General features: G+C 33.6%; 1 protein-coding gene across 1 annotated transcript in view; it reads left to right on the top strand.

Moving 5' to 3' along the window:
• LOC124171300 overlaps positions 1-23754 on the top strand; it is a 31594-nt gene extending 7840 nt beyond the window's left edge. Inside the window, exon 2 of the mRNA XM_046550447.1 lies at positions 23720-23754. Within this exon, the coding sequence (XP_046406403.1) occupies positions 23720-23754 (35 nt within the window). The remainder of the gene's footprint in view (positions 1-23719) is intronic.
• The last annotated feature ends 1128 nt before the right edge of the window (positions 23755-24882 follow it).

The raw sequence follows: 24882 nt of genomic DNA on the forward strand, positions 1-24882 counted from the left end.
TCACTTTTTAAATTCTTTCAATTCGAGTGGTGTATTTGCGTTTGTAACAAAAATATTCATATCAATCTCACTTTTTTAATTTTTTCATTTCGAGTGTTGAATTCGTGTTTCTAAGAAGAACATTCATATAAAACTGACATTTTTCATTCTATCCTTTCCGGTAGAGAACAAGCGTTTATTAGTAAGAATATTTATACCAAACTAACCTTTTATTATTTTTTAATTTATATTTTAAATGACCTTGAACGGTCAATAACATTCAATGACCTTACCCGGTCAATGATCTTGAAGGACCTTGAAGAGTCAATGACTTTGAATTACCTTGAACGGTCAATGACCTTGAATGACCTTGAACGGCCAATGACCTTGTATGACCTTGAACGGCCAATGACCTTGAATGACCTTGAAAGGTCAATTACTTTAAATGACCTTGAAAGGTCAATGACCTTGAATGACCTTGAACGGTCAATGACCTTGAATGACCTTGAAAGGTCAATAACCTTGAATGACCTTGAACGGTCAATGACCTTGAATGACCTTGAAGGGTCAATGACTTTGAATTACCTTCAACGGACAATGACCTTGAATGACATTGAACGATCAATAGCCTTGGGTGACCTTGAATGGTTAAAGACCTTGAATGACATTGAACGATCAATAGCCTTGGGTGACCTTGAACGGTTAATTACCATGAATGACCTTGAAATGTCAATAACCTTGAATGACTTTCAACGGTCAATGACCTTAAATGACCTTTAAAGGTCAATGACCTTGAATGACCTTGAAAGATCAATGACCTTGAATGACCTTGTACGGTCAATGACCTTGAATGACGTTGAAAGGTCAATGACCTTGAATGACCTTGAAATGTTTATGACCTTGAATGACTTTGAACCGTCAATGACCTTGAATGACCTCGACCTTGAATGAGTCATGAGTTCAAAGTCATTCAAGGTCCATGACCTTGAATGACTTTGAACGGTCAAAGACCTTGAATGACCTTGAAAGGTCGATGACTTTGAAAACCTTGAACGGACAATGACCTTGAATGACATTGAATGATCAATAGCCTTGGGTGACCTTGAAAGGTCAATGACCTTGAATGACCTTGAACGGTCAATGACCTTGAATGACCTTGAAATGTCAATGACCTTGAATGACCTTGAACGGTCAATGACCTTGAATGACCTTGAAAGGTCAATGACCTTGAAAGGTCAATGACCTTGAATGACCTTGAAATGTCAATGACCTTGAATAACTTTAAACCGTCAATGACCTTGAATTACCTCTACCTTGAATGAGTCATGAGTTCAAAGTTATTCAAGAACCATGACCTAGAACGCCTTTGAACGGTCAATGACCTTGAATGACCTTGAAAGGTCAATGACTTTGAAAACCTTGAACGGACAATGACCTTGAATGACATTGAATGATAAATAGCCTTGGGTGACCTTGAAAGGTCAATGACCTTGAATGACCTTGAGCGGTCAATAGCTTTGTATAACCTAGAACAATCAATGACCTTGAATAACCTTGAACGGTCAATGACCTTGAATGACCTTGAAAGGTCAATGACCTTGAATGACCTTGAAAGGTCAATGACCATGAATGACTTTGAAAGGTCAATGACCTTGAATGACCTTGAAAAATCAATGACCAATTACTTTGAAACCCTTGAATGTACAGTGACCTTGAATGACATTGAACGATCAATAGCCTTGGGTGACCTTGAACGGTTAATGACCTTGAATGAACTTGAAAGGTCAATGTCCTTGAATGACCTTGAAAGGTCAATAACCTTGAATGACCTTGAAATGCAAATGACCTTGAAATGTCAATGACTTTGAATGTTTTTTAACGATAAATAGCCTTGAATGACCTTGAACGGTTATTGACCTTGAATGACGTTAAAAGGTCAATGACCTTGAATGAATTTGAACGGTAAATGACCTTGAATGACCTTGAAAGGTAAATGACTTTGAAAACCTTCAATGGGCAATGACCTTGAATGACCTTGAAAGGTCAATGACCTTGAATGACCTTAAACGGTCAATGACCTTGAAGGACCTTGAAAGATCAATGACTTTGAAAACCTTTAACGGACAATGACCTTGAATGTCAGTGAACGATCAATAGCCTTGGGTAACCTTAAACGGTAAATGACCTTGAATGACCTTGAAAGGTCAATGACCTTGAATGACCTTAAACGGTCAATGACCTTGAATGACCTTGAACGGTCAATTACCTTGAATGACCTTGAAAGGTCAATGACCTTAAAATGTAAATGACCTTTAATGACTTTTGTTCATGTCCTTCAGTGACCTCGCAAAGGGACAACAGGTCGTAGAATATTTTAAGCTATTAATGATTTGGAATTAAACTTATCTCCGATATCCAACCTACCCAACCCAACCCATTATATTCATATCACACTCACTTTTTTAATTTTTTCATTTCGAGTTGGGAAATCGTGTTTGGATCAAGAATATTCTTAATTTTTTCATTTCGAGTAAATTTTTGAGTTTGTAACAAGAATATTCATTTCAAACTCACTTTTTTAATTTTTTCAATTCGAGTTGTTAACTCGTGTTTGTGACAAGACTATTCATATCAAACAAACTTTAATTTTTACATTTCGCGAGTTGAATTCGTGTATGTAACAAGAATATTAATATCAAACTCACATTTTTAATTTTTTCATTTCGTGTGCAAATTCGAGTGTTTAGCAAGAATACTTATATAAAATTCATTTTTTTTTGTCATTGCGTGAGGTGAATTCGGGTTTCAAATATAAAAACTTTATCGAACTCAATTATTTAATTTTTCATTTCGAGTAAAAGTTCGTTTATAGCAAGAAAAAACATGTAAAACTCAATTTTTAATATTTTCATTTGAACTCATATGAAAGCCACTTTAATTTTTTTCATTTCTAGTTGTGAATTAGCGTTTGTTACAAGAATATTCTCATCAAACTCACTTTTTTTAATTTTTTCAAATCGAGAGGTGAAATTGCGTTTGTAACAAGATAATTAATATCAAACTTACATTTTATTTTTTTCATTTCCCGTGATGACTTCGCGTTTGTAGTAAGATATACTCAATTTTTTAAAACTTTCATTTTTAAACATGAATTCGCCTTTGTAACAAGAATATCGAAATCACTTCTTTAATTTTTTCGTTTCGAGTGGTGAATTTGCGTTTGTACCAAAAATATCTATACCAAACTCACCTTAATTGTTTTTTGGAGTGGTCAATTAGTGTTTCTAACAAGAAAAACCATATCAAACTCACTTTTTTAATGTTTTCATTTTGAGAAGTGAATTTTCGTTTGTAATAGGAATATTCATTCAATTTCACTTTTTTAATTCTTTCAATTCGAGTGGTGTATTAGCGTTTAAAACAAAAATATTCATATCAATAATACTTTTTTTATTTTTTCATTTCGATTGTTGAATTCGTGTTTCTAAGAAGAACATTCATATAAAACTGACATTTTTCATTTTATCATTTCCGGTAGACAACTAGCGTTTATTAGTGAGAATATTCATACCAAACTAACCTTTTTATATTTTTAAAAATTTTTTTAAATGACCTTGAACGGTCAATAACCTTGAATGACCTTACCCGTTCAACGATCTTGAAGGACCTTGAAGAGTCAATGACATTGATTTACCGTCAATGGTCAATGACCTTGAGCGACTTTGAACGATCAATAGCCTTGAATGACCTTGAACGGTCAATGACCTTGAATGTCCTTGAACGGTCAATGAGCTTGAATGACCATGAAAGGTCAATGACCTTGAATGACTTTCAACGGTCAATGACCTTGAATGACCTTAAATGAGTGACCTTGAACGGTCAATGACCTTGAATGACCTTGAACGGCCAATGACCTTGAATGACCTTGAAAGGTCAATGACTTTGAATGACCTTGAACGGTTAATGACCTTGAATGACCTTGAACGGTCAATGACCTTGAAGGTCCTTGAAAGGTCAATAACCTTGAAGACCTTGAACGGTCAATGACTTTGAAAACCTTGAACGGACAATAACCTTGAATGTCATTGAACGATCAATAGCCTTCGGTGACCTTGAACGGTTAATGACCTTGAATGACCTTGAAAGGTCAATGACCTTGAAAGGTCAATGACCTTGAATGACCTTGAAAGGTCAATGACCTTGTATGACCTTGAAAGTTCAATGACCTTGAATGACCTTGAACGGTCAATGACCTTGAATGACCTTGAAAGGTCAATGACCTTGAATGACCTTGAAAGGTCAATGGCCTCGAATGACCTTGAAATGTCAATGACCTTGAATGACCTTGAAAGTTCAATGACCTTGAATGACCTTGAACGGTAAATGACCTTGAATGACCTTGAAAGGTCAATGCCCTTGAACGACCTTGAACGGTCAATGACCTTGAATGACCTTGAAAGGTCAATGACCTTGAATGACCTTGAACGGTCAATGCCCTTGAATGACCTTGAAAGGTCAATGCCCTTGAACGACCTTGAACGGTAAATGACCTTGAATGACCTTGAAAGGTCAATGACCTTGAATGACCTTGAACGGTCGATGATCTTAAATGACCTTGAAAGATCAATGACCTTGAATGACCCTGAACGGTCAATGACCTTGAATGACCTTGAAAGGTCAATGACCTTGAATGACCTTAAACGATCAATAGCCTTGAATGACCTTGAACGGTCAATGACCTTGATTGACCTTGAACGGTTAATGACCTTGAAAGGTCAATGACCTTGAATGATCTTGAAAGGTCAATGACCTTGAAAGGGCAATGACCTTGGATGACCTTGAAAGAATAATAACCTTGAATGACCTTGAACGGTCAATGACCTTGAATGACCTTGAAAGGTCAATGACTTTGAAAACCTTGAATGGACAATGACCTTGAATGACATTGAACGATCAATAGCCTTGGCTGACCTTGAACGATTGATAACCTTGAATGACCTTGAAAGGTCAATGTCCTTAAATGACCTTGAAGGGCCAATGACCTAGAATGACCTTGAAAGGTCAATGACCTTGAAATGTCAATGACCTTGAATGGCCTTTAACGATCAATAGCCTTGAATGACATTGAACGGTCAATGACCTTAAATGACCTTGAAAGGTCAATGACCTTGAATGACCTTGAATGGTCAATGACGTTAAATGACCTTGAAAGGTCAATGACTTTGAATGACCTTGAACGGTTAATGACCTTGAATGACATTGAAAGGTCAATGACCTTGAATGACCTTGAAAGGTCAATGACCTTGAATGACCTTGAAAATTCAATGACCTTGAATGACCTTGAACGGTCAATGACCTTGAATGACCTTGAAACGTCAATAACCTTGAATGACCTTGAACGGTTATGACCTTGAATGACCTTGAAAGATCAATGACTTTGAAAACCTTGAACGGACAATGACCTTGAATGTCAGTGAACGATCAATAGCCTTGGGTGACCTTGAACGGTTAATGACCTTGAATGACCTTGAAAGGTCAATGACCTTGAATGACCTTGAAAGGTCAATGGCCTCGAATAACCTTGAAATGTCAATGACCTTGAATGGCCTTGAACAATCAATAGCCTTGAATGACCTTGAACGGTCAATGACCTTGAATGACCTTGAAAGGTTAATGACCTTGAATGACTTTTGTGCATGTCCTTCATTGACCTCGCAAAGGACAACAGATCGTAGAATATTTTAAGCTATTTATGCATTAGAAATGAAACTTATCACCGATATCCAACCTACCCAACCCAACCCATTATATTCATATCGCACTCACTTTTTTAATTTTTTCATTTCGAGTTGGGAAATCGTGTTTGGATCAAGAATATTCTTAATTTTTTCATTTCGAGTGAATATTTGCGTTTGTAACAAGAATATTCATTTCAAACTCACTTTTTTAATTTTTTCAATTCGAGTTGTTAACTCGTGTTTGTGACAAGACTATTCATATCAAACAAACTTTTTAATTTTTACATTTCGCGAGTTGAATTCGTGTATGTAACAAGAATATTAATATCAAACTCACATTTTTAATTTTTTCATTTCGTGTGCAAATTCGAGTGTTTAGCAAGAATACTTATATAAAATTAATTTTTTATTTGTCATTGGGTGAGGTGAATTCGTGTTTCAAATATAAAAACGTTATCGAACTCAATTATTTAATTTATCATTTCGAGTAAAAGTTCGTTTTGGTAACAAAATTATTCAGATCAATCTCACTTTTTATGTTTTGCTTTGCGAGTGCTGATTTCGCGTTTGTAGCAAGAAAAAACATGTAAAACTCAATTTTTTATATTTTCATTTGAACTCATATGAAAGCCACTTTAATTTTTTTCATTTCTAGTTGTGAATTCGCGTTTGTTACAAGAATATTCTCATCAAACTCACTTTTTTTAATTTTTTCAAATCGAGAGGTGAAATTGCGTTTGTAACAAGAATATTATTATCAAATTTACTTTTTATTTTTTTCATTTCCAGTGATGACTTCGCGTTTGTAGTAAGATATACTCACTTTTTTAATACTTTAATTTTTAAAAATGAATTCGCCTTTGTAACAAGAATATCGAAATCACTTCTTTAATTTTTTCGTTTCGAGTGGTGAATTTGCGTTTGTAACAAAAATAGTAATACCAAACTCACCTTAATTGTTTTTTGGAGTGGTCAAATAGTGTTTCTAACAAGAAAAACCATATCAAACTCACTTTTTTAATGTTTTTATTTTGAGAATTGAATTTGCGTTTGTTATAGGAATATTCATTCAATTTCACTTTTTTAATTCTTTCAATTCGAGTGGTGTATTAGCGTTTGTAACAAAAATATTCATATCAATCCTACTTTTTTTTTCATTTCGAGTGTTGAATTCGTGTTTTTAAGAAGAACATTCATATAAAACTGACATTTTTCATTTTATCATTTCCGGTAGACAACTAGCGTTTATTAGTGAGAATATTCATACCAAACTAACCTTTTTATATTTTTAAATTAAATTTTTTAAATGACCTTGAACGGTCAATAACCTTGAATGACCTTACCCGTTCAACGATCTTGAAGGACCTTGAAGAGTCAATGACATTGAATTACCGTCAACGGTCAATGACCTTGAGCGACATTGAACGATCAATAGCCTTGAATGACCTTGAACGGTCAATAACTTGAATGACCTTGAACGGTCAATGACCTTGAATGACCATGAAAGGTCAATGACCTTGAATGACTTTCAACGGTCAATGACCTTGAATGACCTTTAAAGATCAATGACTTTGAAAACCTTGAACGGACAATGACCTTGAATGATATTGAACGATCAATAGCCTTGGGTGACCTTGAACGGTCAATGACTTTGAATGACCTTGAACGGTCAATAGCCATGAATGACCTTGAACGGTCAATGACCTTGAATGACCTTGAACGGTCAATGACCTTGAATGACCTTGAAAGGTCAATAACCTTGAATGACCTTGAACGGTCAATGACCTTGAATGACCTTGAAAAGTCAATGGCATTGAAAACCTTGAACGGACAATGACCTTGTATGACATTGAACGATCAATAGCCTTGGGTGACCTTTGAACGGTTAATAACCTTGAATGACCTTGAACGGTCAATGACCTTGAATGACCTTGAAAGGTCGATTATCTTGAATGACCTTGAAAGGTCGATGATCTTGAATGACCTTGAAAGGTCAATTACCTTGAATGACCTTGAAAGGTCAATGACCTTAAATGACCTTGAACGATCAATAGCCTTGAATGACCTTGAACGGTCAATGACCTTGAATGACCTTGAACGGTCAATGACCTTGAATGACCTTGAATGGTCAATGACCTTCAATGACTTTTGTTCATGTCCTTCAGTGACCTCGCAAAGGGACAACAGGTCGTAGAATATTTTAAGCTATTAATGCATTAGAAATGAAACTTATCACCGATATCCAACCTACCCAACCCAACGCATTATATCATATCACACTCACTTTTTTAATTTTTTCATTTCGAGTTGGGAAATCGTGTTTGGATCAAGAATATTCATATCAAACTCATATATTTAATTTTTTCATTTCGAGTGAATATTTGCGTTTGTAATAAGAATATTCATATCAAACTCACTTTTTTAATTTTTTCAATTCGAGTTGTTAACTCGTGTTTGTGACAAGACTTCATATCAAACAAACTTTTTAATTTTTACATTTCGCGTGGTGAATTAGTGTTTATAACAAGAATCTTAAAATCAAACTCACATTTTTAATTTTTTCATTTCGTGTGCAAATTCGAGTGTTTAGCAAGAATACTTATATAAAATTAATTTTTTATTTGTCATTGCGTGAGGTGAACTCGTGTTTCAAACATAAAAACTTTATCGAACTCAATTATTTAATTTTTCATTTCGAGTAAAAGTTCGTTTTGGTAACAAGATTATTCAGATCAATCTCACTTTTTATGTTTTGCTTTGCGAGTGCTGATTTCGCGTTTGTAGCAAGAAAAAACATGTTAAACTCAATTTTTAATATTTTCATTTGAACTCATATGAAAGCCACTTTAATTTTTTTCATTTCTATTAGTGAATTCACGTTTGTAACAAGAATATTCATATAAAACTCACCTTTTTATTTTTTTCATTTTGAGTGGTGAATTCGTGTTTGTAACAAATTCACTTTCTTAATTTTTTCATTTCGAGCGGTGAATTTGTGTTTTTAACAAGAAAAACTCTATCAAACTCACCTTTTTAAATTTTTTCATTTTGAGTAGTGAATTCGCGTTTGTTACAAGAATATTCTCATCAAACTCACTTTTTTTAATTTTTTCAAATCGAGAGGTGAAATTGCGTTTGTAACAAGAATATTAATATCAAACTTACTTTTTATTTTTTTCATTTCCAGTGATGACTTCGCGTTTTAGTAAGATATACTCACTTTTTTATTACTTTCATTTTTAAAAATGAATTCGCCTTTGTAACAAGAATATCGAAATCACTTCTTTAATTTTTTCGTTTCGAGTGGTGAATTTGCGTTTGTAACAAAAATAGTAATACCAAACTCACCTTAATTGTTTTTTGGAGTGGTCAATTAGTGTTTCTAACAAGAAAAACCATATCAAACTCACTTTTTTAATGTTTTTATTTTGAGAAGTGAATTTGCGTTTGTAATAGGAATATTCATTCAATTTCACTTTTTTAATTCTTTCAATTCGAGTGGTGTATTAGCGTTTGTAACAAAAATATTCATATCAATCTCACTTTTTTAATTTTTTCATTTCGAGTGTTGAATTCGTGTTTGTAACAAATTCACTTTCTTAATTTTTTCATTTCGAGCGGTGAATTTGTGTTTGTAACAAGAAAATCTCTATCAAACTCACCTTTTTAAATTTTTTCATTTTGAGTAGTGAATTCGCGTTTGTTACAAGAATACTCTCATCAAACTCACTTTTTTTAATTTTTTCAATTCGAGAGGTGAAATTGCGTTTGTAACAAGAATATTAACCCATTAATGCCCAGAAGAATTTTTTCTAAAAAATTTTACTTTTTTTGCTTAAATTATGATAACACATTATACCTGATGCCGGAAAAAATATTTTAAAAAATCTCTAACATTTGCATAGTACTTAATCCTACACGTATCTTAAGATACATCTGGGCACTTAAGGGGTCAAAAATACACATTATCATTTAATTGTGTTAATGCTCGTTTTTGCTATATTATTCATTACCCATGCCTTCATCAGTAGTTTTTAATACTTGAATTTGTATTATTATGCATCAAATAATATAATTTTGAGTATTATTATAGTATTATAACATGAACAATTTACATTTGCATTTTGAAATTTTACAGCAGTGTGATACTGTATCCGAGTTTTTTATACCGTAACCATCCCTGTACAACTGATACATCCAAGTCTCATCTAAAATATTTGAACCACCATTTTTATTCCTGATTGTTGTCCGGTAATTTGCCAGGAATTGATCACACATGTCCACTCCACCCATGTGAGAATTGTAGTCCGCGATTGGCACTTGCATTTCGGAAACAGAATAACAAACAGGAGTTTTCATTTTTTTATGTATGCTAATAGTAATCAATTCTGATATGAATAAGTTGTCAGCAAATATGTTTGTACCTGGTGGTATTTTCACTCATCCACTAGTCCTAAAAGTAGTCCTTGACCAAGATCTGTTCTCTGAAGGTTGGCTACAGCATGATAAAGGGTGACTTGATTCGAAAATATACCATAATTTTAACCATAATCTCACTCGTTTCCCTCTAATACATTGCTTGCAGCCATATCTACCATAGTAGAGGTTAATTGATTCATCCACCAAACAATATTCTCCAGCGCTTACAATTTTGAAAGTCTAGTTCAAAACCTCAAACTAAGGTTGAACTTTATATAGCCTATCCTTGCCATCATTCTTCCCATTATAATAATTATCTGCCAGATGCAGAAACCTTAACATTCCTTCAAACCTGTTCCTTCGCATCGACTGAGAAAGTATTTCGATGGTGCAGTCTGGAGATGACCTCCGATAAAGCCATCAACTAAGTAGACGGTGACCGGAGAGAGGCAATATTCCAAACACTTCATAAATCACTTCGATTTGTACGTACGAAGAATGTACCAACATTTTTTACAATTGTTCATAATATTTGTCTTGAATTTTTTCTGCTGACAGCGCTTATGTTAGAGCTATTTCAGATTTGTTTTACCTCTGCTCCATCACTAAGGTACGTCTTCTCTTCTCAGCGGTAAATGGGAGCCACTATGCTGTTTTCTTGACTTATGTAAGTAGACGAGTTCAAAATCAAATAACAATAGCAATAAAAGATCAGACATCGAACACCTAAGCAAAATATATTATTATTTAATTCATCGAAATGAAAATTGTTTAGTACAATTTAGATACCATTTGTTAACAAATGAATCAATATTTATAAGTAACCATGATTAGCCTAGTAACGAAACTTTTCTATCACAGGTATGTTGTTTAATTCTGTACACAATTTTTAATTTACCAATGAATTTGTACTGCACAATTGTATTCAAATTTTTGTAACCACTTAATTAATTTATTTTCTTTATTTTCTTTGTAAACATTCATTATAAATAAGAGCCCTGAGGAAGGAGAATAAATCTCCGAAACGTTGGCCAAATGTGAGTTTAATTTATCATGACCTATACTCCAAGAGCATAAACATTACATTATTGTTATAATAAGGAAGGTCAGGAGAAGAAACTTTATTCAATATTATACTTCATGAAATGGCAGGAACATAAAACTGTCTTCGATCTATCACTTACTTAGGTTTATAAAATTTTTATTTGTTCATAATTCAATAAATAGAATGAAACATACCTATAAGTCAAAACATGACTTTTTGGTGCCACAAGTGCCCAGACGTATCTTTAGATACGTCAAAACTTTATTGATTAGTTTTGTTATGAGCTTGACAGAAAAATGAATCTCTTTAAAAAGATAATATTCCTTATACATTTAAAATAAAACAGGTCAAAACTGGATTCAGATAACTCAATGGTTTATGTGAAAATTTAATTTTCACATAACCATAGCATAGCAATTTCTGAGTAGTTCATGACCAGTCATGTGTAAGTAAGCATAACAATAGCTAATATTGGCTAAAATAATCTATATCACTTGTATACCATTTGAAGACTTTATTCTGTCATATAACGTAAAGAAATATCATTAACAACAAACCACAGAGTATTTAGTAATTTTTAAATTGTGACGTATCTAAAGATACGTCTGGGCATTAACCCCTCAACGCCGTCATGCGTACCCAGTACGCGCCCTTTAAATTTCGTATGCCGCCGTCATGCGTACCCAGTACGCTTCCTGACCTACTGTTTATAATATTTTTTCTCCGCCAGACATTGTATGTTAAATTAAAACTAATTACTCTATCTTTTGAAGAAATGTTTTTCCTTTTCAATAAAATATTCATAGCGGTTTTATGCCTTCAAGATTTTTAAAAAATGCTTCAATAAAATTCCGTTTTAAACCAGTGCCTTGACGACTTCGGTCCAAATACTCAACGCCTTCCTTCAACTGTTCTATCATGAAAACTTCCGCCTATTCTGCTTGAGAGACGTCTAGAAGGGTCAGCTAATTTAGCTTGAGATACGGTATCTTCTAAGCTCAATGCCATCTCTCCGTCTTCTCCTTGTTTGTCGTCACCTCGAGCCCCAAGTGTGTTTGGTCCGCCTCGTTAGTCCTAAGCGTCCTAAGCGAAGGGGCCATGTGCTTCGCTCTGCATTTATTTTTTTATTTTTTTTTCTGGACAGTAATCAACGAAGATAAGATCCCATCTAAACAGTCAGCGTATACCAGGGCCCCTTCGAGATATTTTCTCGCCTCTTGAGGAAGCTTCTAAACCACGAGCTTCAGTCCACCCAGTCCACCAGAGTCATTCATGATGTGTGGTGTTCGTTCAGGCAGTGTGCTGAAATTCTCATCGGGTGTACTTCCTGTGTTTTTTTATAATTGGGGATCCTACGAAATGGGAATAGTATTGAAAGGCAAAAAAGGGACTCGGAAGTCTGTTTGTGTGTTAGGCTATAATAAAATCATTGGTGGGGTGAATTTCAAGGGCCTGTTATTGCATTCGTACGTAATGGAAAGAAAACGCCATTACAAGTGATGTATGAAGTTATTTAGGAGACTATTGAATGAGGCAGTCCTAAATTCATATGTTGTTCACAGGAAAAACACGTCTAAAAATTTGACTTATCATTTCGCGTGCCATTGGGCGAGGTAATATTTTTGAAATATCCAACGTCATACGAACTGTTTGGACTTGGCCGTCACTCATTACACAATTTAGTACCAAGAATCACAAAAATAGATTTCCTAAAGACTATTCCTGCAGCTGGGAAGAAATCAAAGTCTCAAAGGAGGTGTGCAGTTTGTGCGTAACATTGGAAATGAAGAGTTGCGTGTACTGTTGTGAAAATGTGCAGTGGGATTGTTTGGATTGCTTCAAATCATGTCAGAGCAGATTTTCTAAGGTAAATCATTTGAATATTTGCATATTGACGTTTGAAACATTAGCATGTGATTACCTATATGAAATGATACGGTAATAATGGAGCAAAGTCAGAGAAGTGGGCGGAGTGGTAAATTTTCAAGTAGGCGAAACGGGTAATCCTATCGAAATTATCCAATCTGTTATGAAATTTTCAACCCCAAATAACTAAATAACATCATGTAATTGTATTTTTTAAATGCATGGAATGTTAGAGATCTCGTAGCTTATTCGAAACCAAATAAAAATCTTTCAAAATTGAAAATTTATTCATTAGTTCATAAAATGAGATACATAAAACAATAAATATTTTTTCAAATCGCTCGAAAAATTAATATAAAGTAGCGCATTATATTACGCAAGTATACAAAAATTTTCAACGATACTGATCGTATATAATGAAAGATATAAATTATTGAATTATAGTGTACCAAAAAGGCGAAGATTTTTAAATCTCATCCGGCCGCTGAGATGGGATTTAATTAAATGCCTGCCGCGCTTGAGGGGTTAATGGGTAAATATCAAACTCACTTATTTTAATGTTTTCATTTAGTGTAACAAGAATATTAATATCAAACTTACTTTTTAATTTTTTCATTTCGAGTAGTGACTTATTAAAGATAAGAAAGTAAGATTAAACCACATAATACTCACTTTTTTAAGACTTTCGTTTTTAAAAATGAATTCGCCTTTGTAACAAGAATATCGGACCAACTTCTTTAATTTTCTCGTTTCAAGTGGAGACTTACCGCTTGTAAAAAAAACACATTCTTCATGTTATTCGATTGAATTCGGATGATAAACAAGGATTTTGAGGTCGGAGGGTCCAAAGTTGGAATTTTACCTTTTTAAAATGATCCTATATATTTTCCAAAGTTGACGTTGCAATTCAATCATAGTATACAGCATGATGTTTCACGTAGAAACACACATTTTAAAAATTATTCGATTGAAATCGGTTGATTAATAAAGATTTTGAGGTCGGAGGGTCAAAATTTGGAATTTTGCCTCATTGAAATGATTCGTTATATTTTCCAAAGTTAACGTTGCAAGTCAATTTTATTCCGCAGCATGATGCGTAGCGTAAAAACACACAGTTACAAAGTTATTCGATTGAAATCAGTTAATTAATAAGGATTAAACGGTCGTAGGGTCAAAATTTGGAATTAAGCCTTTTTGAAATGATTCAATATATTTTCCAAAGATTATGTTTCAATTCAATTATAATCCGCAACATAGTGCTTCGCGTAAGAACACACATTTTAAAAGTTATTTGATTGAAATCGGCTGATAAATAAGGATTTTACGGTCGGAAGGTAAAATTCGGAATTTTGCCATTTTGAAATGATTCGTTATATTTTCCAAAGTTTACGTCGCAATTTGATGATATTATAAAGACTGGTTATTTACGCAAAATTAAATTTTATAAAAGTTGTTCCATTATAATCAATTGATAAATAACGATTTTACGGTCGGAGGGTCAAAATTTGGAATTTAGACTTTTTAAAATGATTCGTAATATTTTCCAAAAATTACGTCGCAATTCAATGATATAACACAGCATGTTGCTTCGCGTAAAAACACATATCTTAAAAGTTAATGTACTAAAATCGGTTCGCAAATAAGGAATTAAAGGTCGGATGGTAAAAATTTGGAATTTTGCCTTTTTGATGTGGTTCGTTTTATTTTCCAAAATTTACGTCGCAATTCAATGATATTCTACAGCATGGTTATTTACGCAAACATACAAATTATAAAAGTTAATATATTGAAATCGGTTGACAAATAGGGATTTAACGGTCGGAGGGTCAAAATATTGAATTTTGCGTTTTTGAAATTATTCGTTATATTTTTCCAAAGTTTACGTCGCAATTCAATGATTATTCAAAAGCATGGTGCTTCAGTTAAAACCACTATTTCTAAAAGTTGACATGTCTAGTTGACATGACAAGTCTACTGACATCGGTCGATAATGAAAGATTTTACGGTCGGAGGATCAAAATTTAGAATTTTGCCTTTTTTTAAATGATTCGTTATATTCTCCAAAGTTTACGTCGCAATTCAATTATATTCCGCAGCATGATGCTTCGCGTAAAACTACACATTTAGAAAGCTGTTTGAATGAAATCAATTGATAAATATATTTTTACGGTCGGAATATATTTTTACGGATTTTACGGTCGGAGGGTCAAAATATGGAATTTTGCCTTATGAAATGGTCAGTTATATTTCCAATAGTTTACGTCGCAATTCTATTATATTGCGCAGCATGATGCGTCGCATAAACAGACACATTTTACAAGTTATTTTATTTAAATCTGTCGATAAATAAGGAATTTACGGTCGGAGGGTCAAAATTTGGAATTTTGCCTTTTTGAAATGATTCGTTATATTTTCCGAGGTTTACGTTGCAATTCAATGATATTCTATAGCATGTTTTTTACGCAAAAGTTATTCCATTCCATTATCAAAAGTTATTCCATTGAAATCAGTTGATAAATAAGGATTTTACAGTCGGAGGGTCAAAATTAGGAATTTTGCCTTTTTGAAATGACTCGTTTGATATTCCAAAGTTTACGTCGCAATGCAATATTATTCTACTGCATTGTTATTTACGCAAAAATACACATTATAAAATTTATTACATTGAAATCAGTTGATAACTAAGGAATTTACGGTCGTAAGGTACAAATTTGGAATTTTGCCTTTTTTAAATGTTTCGTTATATTTTCCAAAGTTTACGTCGCAATACAATAATCTTATATAGGATGGTGTTTTAGTTCAAAGCACACATTTAAAAAGTTATTTGATTGAAATCTGTTGATAAATACGGATTTAACGGTCGGAGGGTCAAGATTTGAAATTTTGCCTTTTGGTTATGATTCCTTATATTTTCCAATGTTTACGTCGCAAAACAATGATCTTTTATAACATGGTGTTTCAGTTAAAATGACACATTTTAATAGTTATTTGATTGAAATCGGTTGATAAGCAAGGATTTTACGGTCGGTGGGACAAAATTTGGAATTTTGCCTTCAAGAAATGGTTCGTTATATTTTCCAAAGATTACGTCGCAATTCAATTATATTCCGCAGCAAGGTGCTTCGCGTAAAAACGCATATATAAAAGGTTATTTGATAGACTTCGGTTGATAAATAAGGAATTTACGGTCGGAGGGTCAAAATTTGGAAGTTGATTTTATTGATGCTATTTTGAAAAGATTCAATATATTTTCCAAAGTTTAAGTCGCAATTCAGTGATATTCCACATCATGGTGCTTGACGTAAAAACAAACATTGTAAAAGTTATTTGATTGATATCGATTGATAAATAAGGACTTTATCGTCGGAGGGTCAAAATTTGGAATTTTGCCTTTTTGAAATGAGTCGTTTTATTTTCCAAAGTTTGCGTTGCAGTTCAATAATATTCCACAGCATGGTGCTTAACGTACAAACACACAATTTAAAAGTTATTCGATTGAAATCAATATCGATCGAAATCGATAAATAAGGATTTTACGGTCGCAGAGTCAAAACTTGGAAGTTCATTTTATTGAGGCTTTTTTGAAATGATTCCGTATATTTTCCAAAGTTTATGTCGTAATTCAAAGATATTCCACAGCATGGTTCGTCAAGTATAAACGCACACGTTAAAAGTTATTCGATTGAAATCGGTTAATAAATAAGGATTTTACGGTCGGAGGGTCAAAATTTAAAAGTTGATTTTATTGATGCTTTTTTGAAATGAAAGTACGCATTGCAATACAATTATATTCCACAGCATGATGCTTCGCGTAAACACACACATTTTAAAAATTATTTCATTGAAATCGGTCGATAAATAAGGATTTTTTGGTCAGAGGGTCAAAATTGTGTGTTTCACAATAATACACACATTTTAAAAGTTATTCAACAGAAATCGGATGATATATATGGATTTTACGGTCGTAGGGTCAAAATTTGGAATTTTGCCTTTTTGAAATGATTCGTTATATTTTCCAAAGTTTGCGTCGCAATTCAATGATATTCCACTGCATGGTGCTTTACGTTACAACATACATTTTTTAAGTTATTCGATTGAAATCAATGGAATAATAAGGATTTTACGGGCGGGGGGTCAAAATTTGGAAGTTGATTTTATTGATGCTACTTTGAAAAGATTCAATATATTTTCCAAAGTCTACGTCGCAATTCAGTGATACCCCACATCATGGTGCTTGACGTAAAAACCATCATTGTAAAAGTTATTTGATTGATATCGATTGATAAATAAGGATTTTATCGTCGGAGGGGCAAAATTGAGAATTTTACCTTCTTGAAATGATATGTTATATTTTCCAAAGTTTAAGTCGCATTTCAAAGATAATACACAGCCTGGTGCTTCACGTGCAAACACACAATTTAAAAGTTATTTGATTGAAATCGGTTGATAAAAAAGGATTTCACGGTCGGAGGGTCAGAATTGGAATTTTACTTTTGAAATGATTCGTTACATATATTCCAAAGTTTGCGTCGCAATTCAATGATATTCCACAGCATGGTGCATCACGTAAAAAAACATATATTTAAAGTTATTTGATTGAAATCGGTTGATAAATAAGGATTTTACGGTCGGAGGTTCAAAATTTGGAAGTTTACTGTATTGAAGCTATTTTGAAATGGTTCGTTATATTTTCCAAAATCTACGTAGCAATTCAGTGATATTCCACAGCATGGTGCTTGACGTTAAACACACATTTTAAAAGTTATTTCATTGATATCGATTATTAAATAAGGATTTTATCGTCGGAGGGTCAAAATCTGGAATTTTGCCTTTTTGAAATGATTCGTTTTATTTTCCAGAGTTTGCGTTGCAGTTCAATAATATTCCACAGCATGGTGCTTAACGTACAAACACACAATTTAAAAGTTATTCGATTGAAATCAATATCGATCGAAATTTTACGGTCGCAGAGTCAAAACTTGGAAGTTCATTTTATTGATGCTATTTTGAAATGATTCAGTATATTTTCCAAAGTCTACGTCGCAATTCAAAGATATTCCACAGAATGGTGCATCACGTATAAACACACACCTAAAAAGTAATTCGATTGAAATCGGTTTATAAATAAGGATTTTACGGTCGGGGGGTCAAAATTTGGTAGTTGATTTTATTGATGCTATTTTGAAATGTTTCGTTATATTTTCCAAAGTCTACATCGCAATTCAATTATATTCCACAGCATGGTGTTTCACATTAAAAATCAAAGCATTCCATTTGGGTTGGGTTGGGTTGGGTTGAGTTTATATATTAAAAAAACACACATTTTTAAAGTTATTCAATAGAAATTGGATGATAAAAATGGATTTTACGGTCGGAGTGTCAAAATTTGGAATTTTGCCTTTTTGAAGTTATTCGTTATTTTTTCCACAGTTTGCGTTGCAATTGAACATAATTCCACAGCATGGTGCTTCACGTACAAACACACATTTTAAATGTTATTTGATATGCATCGGTTGATAAATAAGGATTTTACGGTCGGAGTGTCAAAATTTGGAATTTTTCCTCTTTGAAATGATTCGTTATATTTTCCAAAGTTTATGTCGCAATTCAATGATATTCCACCGCATGGTGCTTAACGTAAAAACATACTTTTTTTAAGTTATTCGACGAAAATTGGTTAGTAAACAAGGATTTTACCGTCGGAGGGTCAAAATTTGGAAGTTTATTGTATTGAAGCTATTTTGGAATCATTCGTTATATTTTCCAAAGTTTACGTCGATTTTCAATGATATTCAACTGCATGGTGCTTCACGTAAAACCGCAAATTTTAAAAGTTATTTGATTGAAATCGGTTGATAAATAAGGATTTTACGATCGGAGGGTCATAATTTGGAATTTTGACTTTTTAAATGCTTCGATATTTTTTCCAAAGTTTACGTCGCAGTTCAATTGTAATCCACGGCATGGTGTTTCACATAAAAACACACATTTTAAAAGTTATTCGATTGAAATCAGATGATAAATATGGATTTAACGGTCAGAGGGTCAAAATTTGGAGGTTGATTTTATTTATGCCTTTGGAAATGATTCGCTTTTTTTTTAAACTCTACGTCACAATTAAATCAAATTCCACAGGTAATAACACACGATTTAAAAGTTATGCGATTGAAATCGGATGATAAATAAGGATTCTACCGTCGGAGGGTAAAACTTTTATAGTTGATTTTATTTATGCTATTTGGAAATGATTCGTTATATTTTCCAAAGTCTACATCGCAATTCAATCGTATTCCACAGCATGGTGCATTACATAAAAGAAACACATTTTAAAAGTTATTCGATTGAAATCGGATGATAAATATGGGATTTTACGGTCGGAGGGTCAAAATTTAGAATTTAATTATATTTATGCTATTTGGAAATGATTCGTTAAACTATCCAAAGTCTCCATTGCAATTTAATCATATTCCACAGCATGGTGCTTCACATAAAAGACACATTTTAAAGGTTATTCGATTGAAATCGGATGCTAAATAAGGATTTTACGGTCAGTGGCTCAAACTTTGGAATTTGATTTTATTTATGCTATTTGGAAATGATTCGTTATATTTTCCAAAGTCTACATTGCAATTCAATCATATTCCACAGTATGGTGCAACACATAAAAACAGACATTTTTATTTTTAATCAATGTAATTTTTTAATGGTCCCCCTTAATTTTTAATGTTCAATGTTCTAAAACAAACATCAACCTAGGAAAGCATAAGCTTGAAGAGGTGAACGAGGTCTCTTACCTGGGAAGCCGAATTACCAGCGATGGACGAAGCAAGAAAGAAATACACAGTAGAGTAGCGCAGGCGAAGAGGGCTTTCTACAAAAAGAAGAATCTTTTTACAGCTGAAAATTACAGCTAATGATGTAATGTGGACAGAATAACTTTCTCCATGCATATTGCAATAATTATATTAACTATTAGAAATACATTATTTAAACTAGTATTATGTCAATGGCGGTGTGTTACGCATAGATGTAAGGAAACAATTCATCAGATGCTACATATGGAGTATGTTTCTCTATAGAAGCAAGGCTTTGTTGAGGAAAATCTGTGTTATACATGCGATCTCACTTCGAAAAGCGAAAAAAATTAAAAATGACATTTGTAGATGAAAATCGTTGTTGTAAACGCGAATTCACAGCGACGGATGAGAAAATTAATAATTGATTTGTAAATGAAAATCCTTGATGTAAACGCGAATTCACTGCGGAGAGTGGAAAAATTATAAATGTGATTTGGAAATGAAAATCCTTTTTATAAACGCGAGTTCACTGCAAAGAACGAAAAAGTTTAAATGTATTATTTGGAAATTTAAATCCAAATATAAAATTAGGAAATACGGCGGCGGCCTTAATGCGGCTTGCGGTAATTGTGCAGATGTAGACTGATTTTTACATCTTTCACGGTAAGGCTTATTTCCCCATCTTTATCCAGTGAGTAATGTTTATCCACATATTAATTACAATTTTATAAGCTTTGTACAAGAGTTTTTTACAGGATAAGAACATGACAATTGAGACAAAATATTTGGTGCTGTCATTTTGTCTCAAGGGTCAAGTTATTAGATCAACTACCTTTTTACACTTACTCAGTAAAAATGCCGGTGTGTTACCAGGAATTCGTAATGGAGATCAGGAGAGAAGAGGACCCTCTGGAAAACCTTAGATGGAAAACAGTGGAATATGACACAGAAAATTAAATATAATAAAAACATTATTTATTGGTATTAATATGTACACAGTACAAATAATATTAGCAACTCCGAAGTATAAGACTCGAGCGGTGTCCTTAACCCTTTCACTGCTGTTCAATCTCCGGAAACCTTCTCCTCACATGCGGCGAAAATGTTAAAATGCGTTTCCTGGGCCCATGGAGCAGGTACTTCCAGGATGGGTGTGGTACACCCTCCGAAGGGTCGCTAATCCCTGACCCTATCCTCGACGAACTCACCCACGCAGGACCGTCTCATCGGCCCTACCAGCGGGGGCCCTACCTCCGGAAAAGTGACCGCTCTGACTGCAATTTGAAAATCAATCAATCAATCCGATCATCACAATATGATTGTTTTCATCGCACTCCTGCCAATCAAGCAATCAAGTACGTCTTTGAACCGTGTCTCTGCGATAAAAAATAACGATTTTGTTAACTTTGCAACAAAACGTGGCTGCGGACCACCGGAAAACGGTCATTATATCAAAGTTAACAAAATCATTATTTTTCATCGCAGAAACACGTTTCAAAGACGTACTTGATTGCTTGATTGGCAGGAGTGCGATGAAAACGATCATATTGTGATGATCGGATTGATTGATTGATTTTCAAATTGCAGTCAGAGCGGTCACTTTTCCGGAGGTAGGGCCCCCGCTGGTAGGGCCGATGAGACGGTCCTGCGTGGGTGAGTTCGTCGAGGAAAGGGTCCTTGATTAGTGGGTCCCTTCGAAGTGCTTCGGCGAAAGTGCTGACCGCATGGCGAGGAGGAAGAAAAAGTACGTCCACCGCAGTCCGCCGTGCGGACGTACTAGGTACGTCCACAGCAGTGAAAGGGTCAATAGTGGAAGTGCTACGATTTTCATTGCTACACTTTAGTTTAAATTGAAGACAGTTATGTTATGTTACTCCACACCTTTTCATTATTACAACATTCACCGGACAGCTAATAATGTAATGGGGACAGAATAGCTTTCTCCATGCATATTGCAATAATTATATTAACTATAAAAATACATAGTTATGTCAATATGGTAGTTACATACCTATATGAAGAGACAACTTATCAAATTTCGACATTATCATGCATGAAGAAAAACTCCAAAGTACTCATAGAAAATTAACATTGTATGAAATTCTCAATGGGAAACTTGCCTCTGGTTTTTACTGTACACTTATCTGAACGACAGCCATCATAAATTTTAAAAATCTTACAAAAAATATACACCTGAAATGATCATTCTTTGCTTGTTTTTCAATCCAATTCATAGTCACTCTGGAATCATATAAATTTTAAATAATAAATATTATTAGCTAATATTCCCCAGCTAAACATTCCCAAAAAAGATAGATCACTTAAAAACAACCAACTAGCCACTTCCAACAGGTACTCCAAAAATTATTATTTCCAGGGCAATGGTTTTCAATGGATATTATCTTTGTAAGATGGAATAATAAGCATTGCATAGAATAAATATATATTGCAATTTCTTGGCTAAAAAAATTACCCAACAATATGCATGGAAAAAGTAAATAGGCAAAATTCTAATTACAATTTTATAAGCTTTTATAAGCTTTTTTATTTTTTTATTTTATAAGCTTTTATAACAAGAGTTTTTTTACAGGATTACAACATGACAATGATATAAATTAAACAAATTTATTTACAATTTAAATATCAACATATAATCTGTTCGACCTAATCTTTCACAATGGGACAGATAATAGACAGATAAAGACAGACTTTTTGCCAAATCTCCTTTCATAAATAGGAAATCACCACTTGAATTGTAAGTTCATAGTTGCAGATGCATTTTAAATATCAGTTTCCAACAGTGAAAACAGATAATTAGATATATTAGAGGAGGAGACAAAATTGATAAATATAGTCCAAAACAAATTTTCTACACAAAGAGAATCTTTCAAAATCAATTTTCTGCTGAAGCACAGACATTTTGTGCATGCCTCAGATATTTCAAAAACTCTACATGAACATCGTAATACTTATCAATAATAACAAATATGGCAATATTTAAATTCACCAGATACATTCATTTCAATGGAACAAACAGTAACGTTACTTAACATCATATTTCACAAAGACTTTCTTTAATGCATACCTATAATACAGTTCAATGATGCATGAGCAAAGAGTTATTTTCGAAATTTTTATAGTTCTATAAAAATGAATAAGCAGTAACTAACACATCTACATTTGAATAGGATAATTACTGCCCAGAAAGATGAAAAATAGGTAAAATAAAAAAGGTGAAAAGGATAATGAAATTTTTGCATACATGAAAATGACCTGTTGAACAAAGGAGGCAGTGCAATAAACCACGTGGGTTATAGCACTGCCTCCTTTGTTCTTTTGTTAAATACAATTTAGGATATTGAATTTAATTTGAAAGGAAATTTAATTTGAAGGAAAAGAACACTTCTTTGTAAGATTTAAAGATTCTTTTATAGTTAAATTATGATTTTAAAAATCACATCAATCTCAATTTGGCACCGCTGTCACAATAGATACTCAGCAATAAATTAGTATCAGATAAGGCCCTCTCTTATATATGTAATTTTATCAATGCAATTTGACTTTGGAATACATATCTCTAAAATGTTAAACACACAAATTATACTGTGATCCCAGATTTTTTTACATTAAGGACATGGCCTCAGCATTTTTTTAGATCAATATTCACAACATACAAAAATATTAATTCCCTGTAAGCATTCATGAGCTTTAGGCATGTTTCTTTGCTAGCAACGGCAATCAAATCAACGCTCTAAGTGACTGCCGTATAGTGATGAATGCCAGGGTTTCGTTGGCAAATTCGCAGGTATGCACTTAAAAATTAGTAAAACAAAAGCCTAATATATGCATTTTCTGAAGGTAATTATTTTTTTCAGGTGCCCTCAATACTAACAGGTATGTTAAACCATGACAGATACTAAAAAAATAGTTACAAAAGCTACATGAAGCAGAAAAAAGTAAAAGTGTAAAAAAACGTAGCTAATAGATTGGCCCGATGGCACTGTTTTAATGGATAAAAAGCACAGATGATTTCAGAATAAGACGTGGATCAATTTCATATCATAATTGAATCACACAAAGAATGCAAATATGCAAATATTTACAATCAATAGTTCGGTTACGCATTGTTTTGAGATAATGCTCATACCACTTGCCTGACTCCGATGAAAATTGTGCGTATGCACGCTAGGGAATCAATGCCCCTGCATCTTAAACTGGATTTTTACACATGTTTGATCATAGAGGCATAACTCAAGTGGACATTTTAATAATAACTGCCAAACATTAGGAATATTTTTCAACATAAATCAACATAAATATGTAAAAACCTTCATATGCTCAAAACAGTCACTAACACAATCACATCATGAGCTTAAGAATATACTTGAAATAAAACTTATGTTTGAAATTACATTTATGCTCACAAAATTTACTCCTGTGCTGCAATAGGCTAGTTTCCTTCATCAAAGAAAACGAAAGGCATTGATTGCAAATCGTTACCCACCATTAGTGTATTCATAATACACAAATTATTTGGTTTTTGAAATCCCAGTTTAGACAAATGTTAATGGTCAATTTTAACCTCATTTGATAAAAGCCAGATTGGCGCCCATGCGATTCCAGTCCACGTGACGTCACAGGGACCTAGTTTCTATAGGAGAAGATAGGAGTTATACATCGTCTGAGGCTACCAATGCATGCATGAGGCACAGAGCTCAGAGAAACGTGTCTTAATAATCACGTATTAAAACTGGCTAAGGTCGGAAAGTTTTCTTCGTTTGATAAGGTATTAATAAACCTTTTTTAAGCCAAGCGCTACAAGCCAGCAAGGTACTCAGCTATCCGCTAGCATCCTGCGTCCTATCAGCGCTCAGAGCCTCGATCAAGATCACCTCACAAGGCGGGAGGGGGAACCAGAAATGCGTCGCACGGCCTTTTTCCCATCATTCCTACTTACGCGTCGCGTTTTCGCGCGTTTGAAATTTTTCACTTTTCATTTAATCGCGAAAAATAGATATCGTCATTTAAAAATGTAAAA

The sequence above is a fragment of the Ischnura elegans genome, chromosome X (genome assembly GCF_921293095.1).
Source record: "Ischnura elegans chromosome X, ioIscEleg1.1, whole genome shotgun sequence".
Taxonomy (NCBI): domain Eukaryota; kingdom Metazoa; phylum Arthropoda; class Insecta; order Odonata; family Coenagrionidae; genus Ischnura; species Ischnura elegans.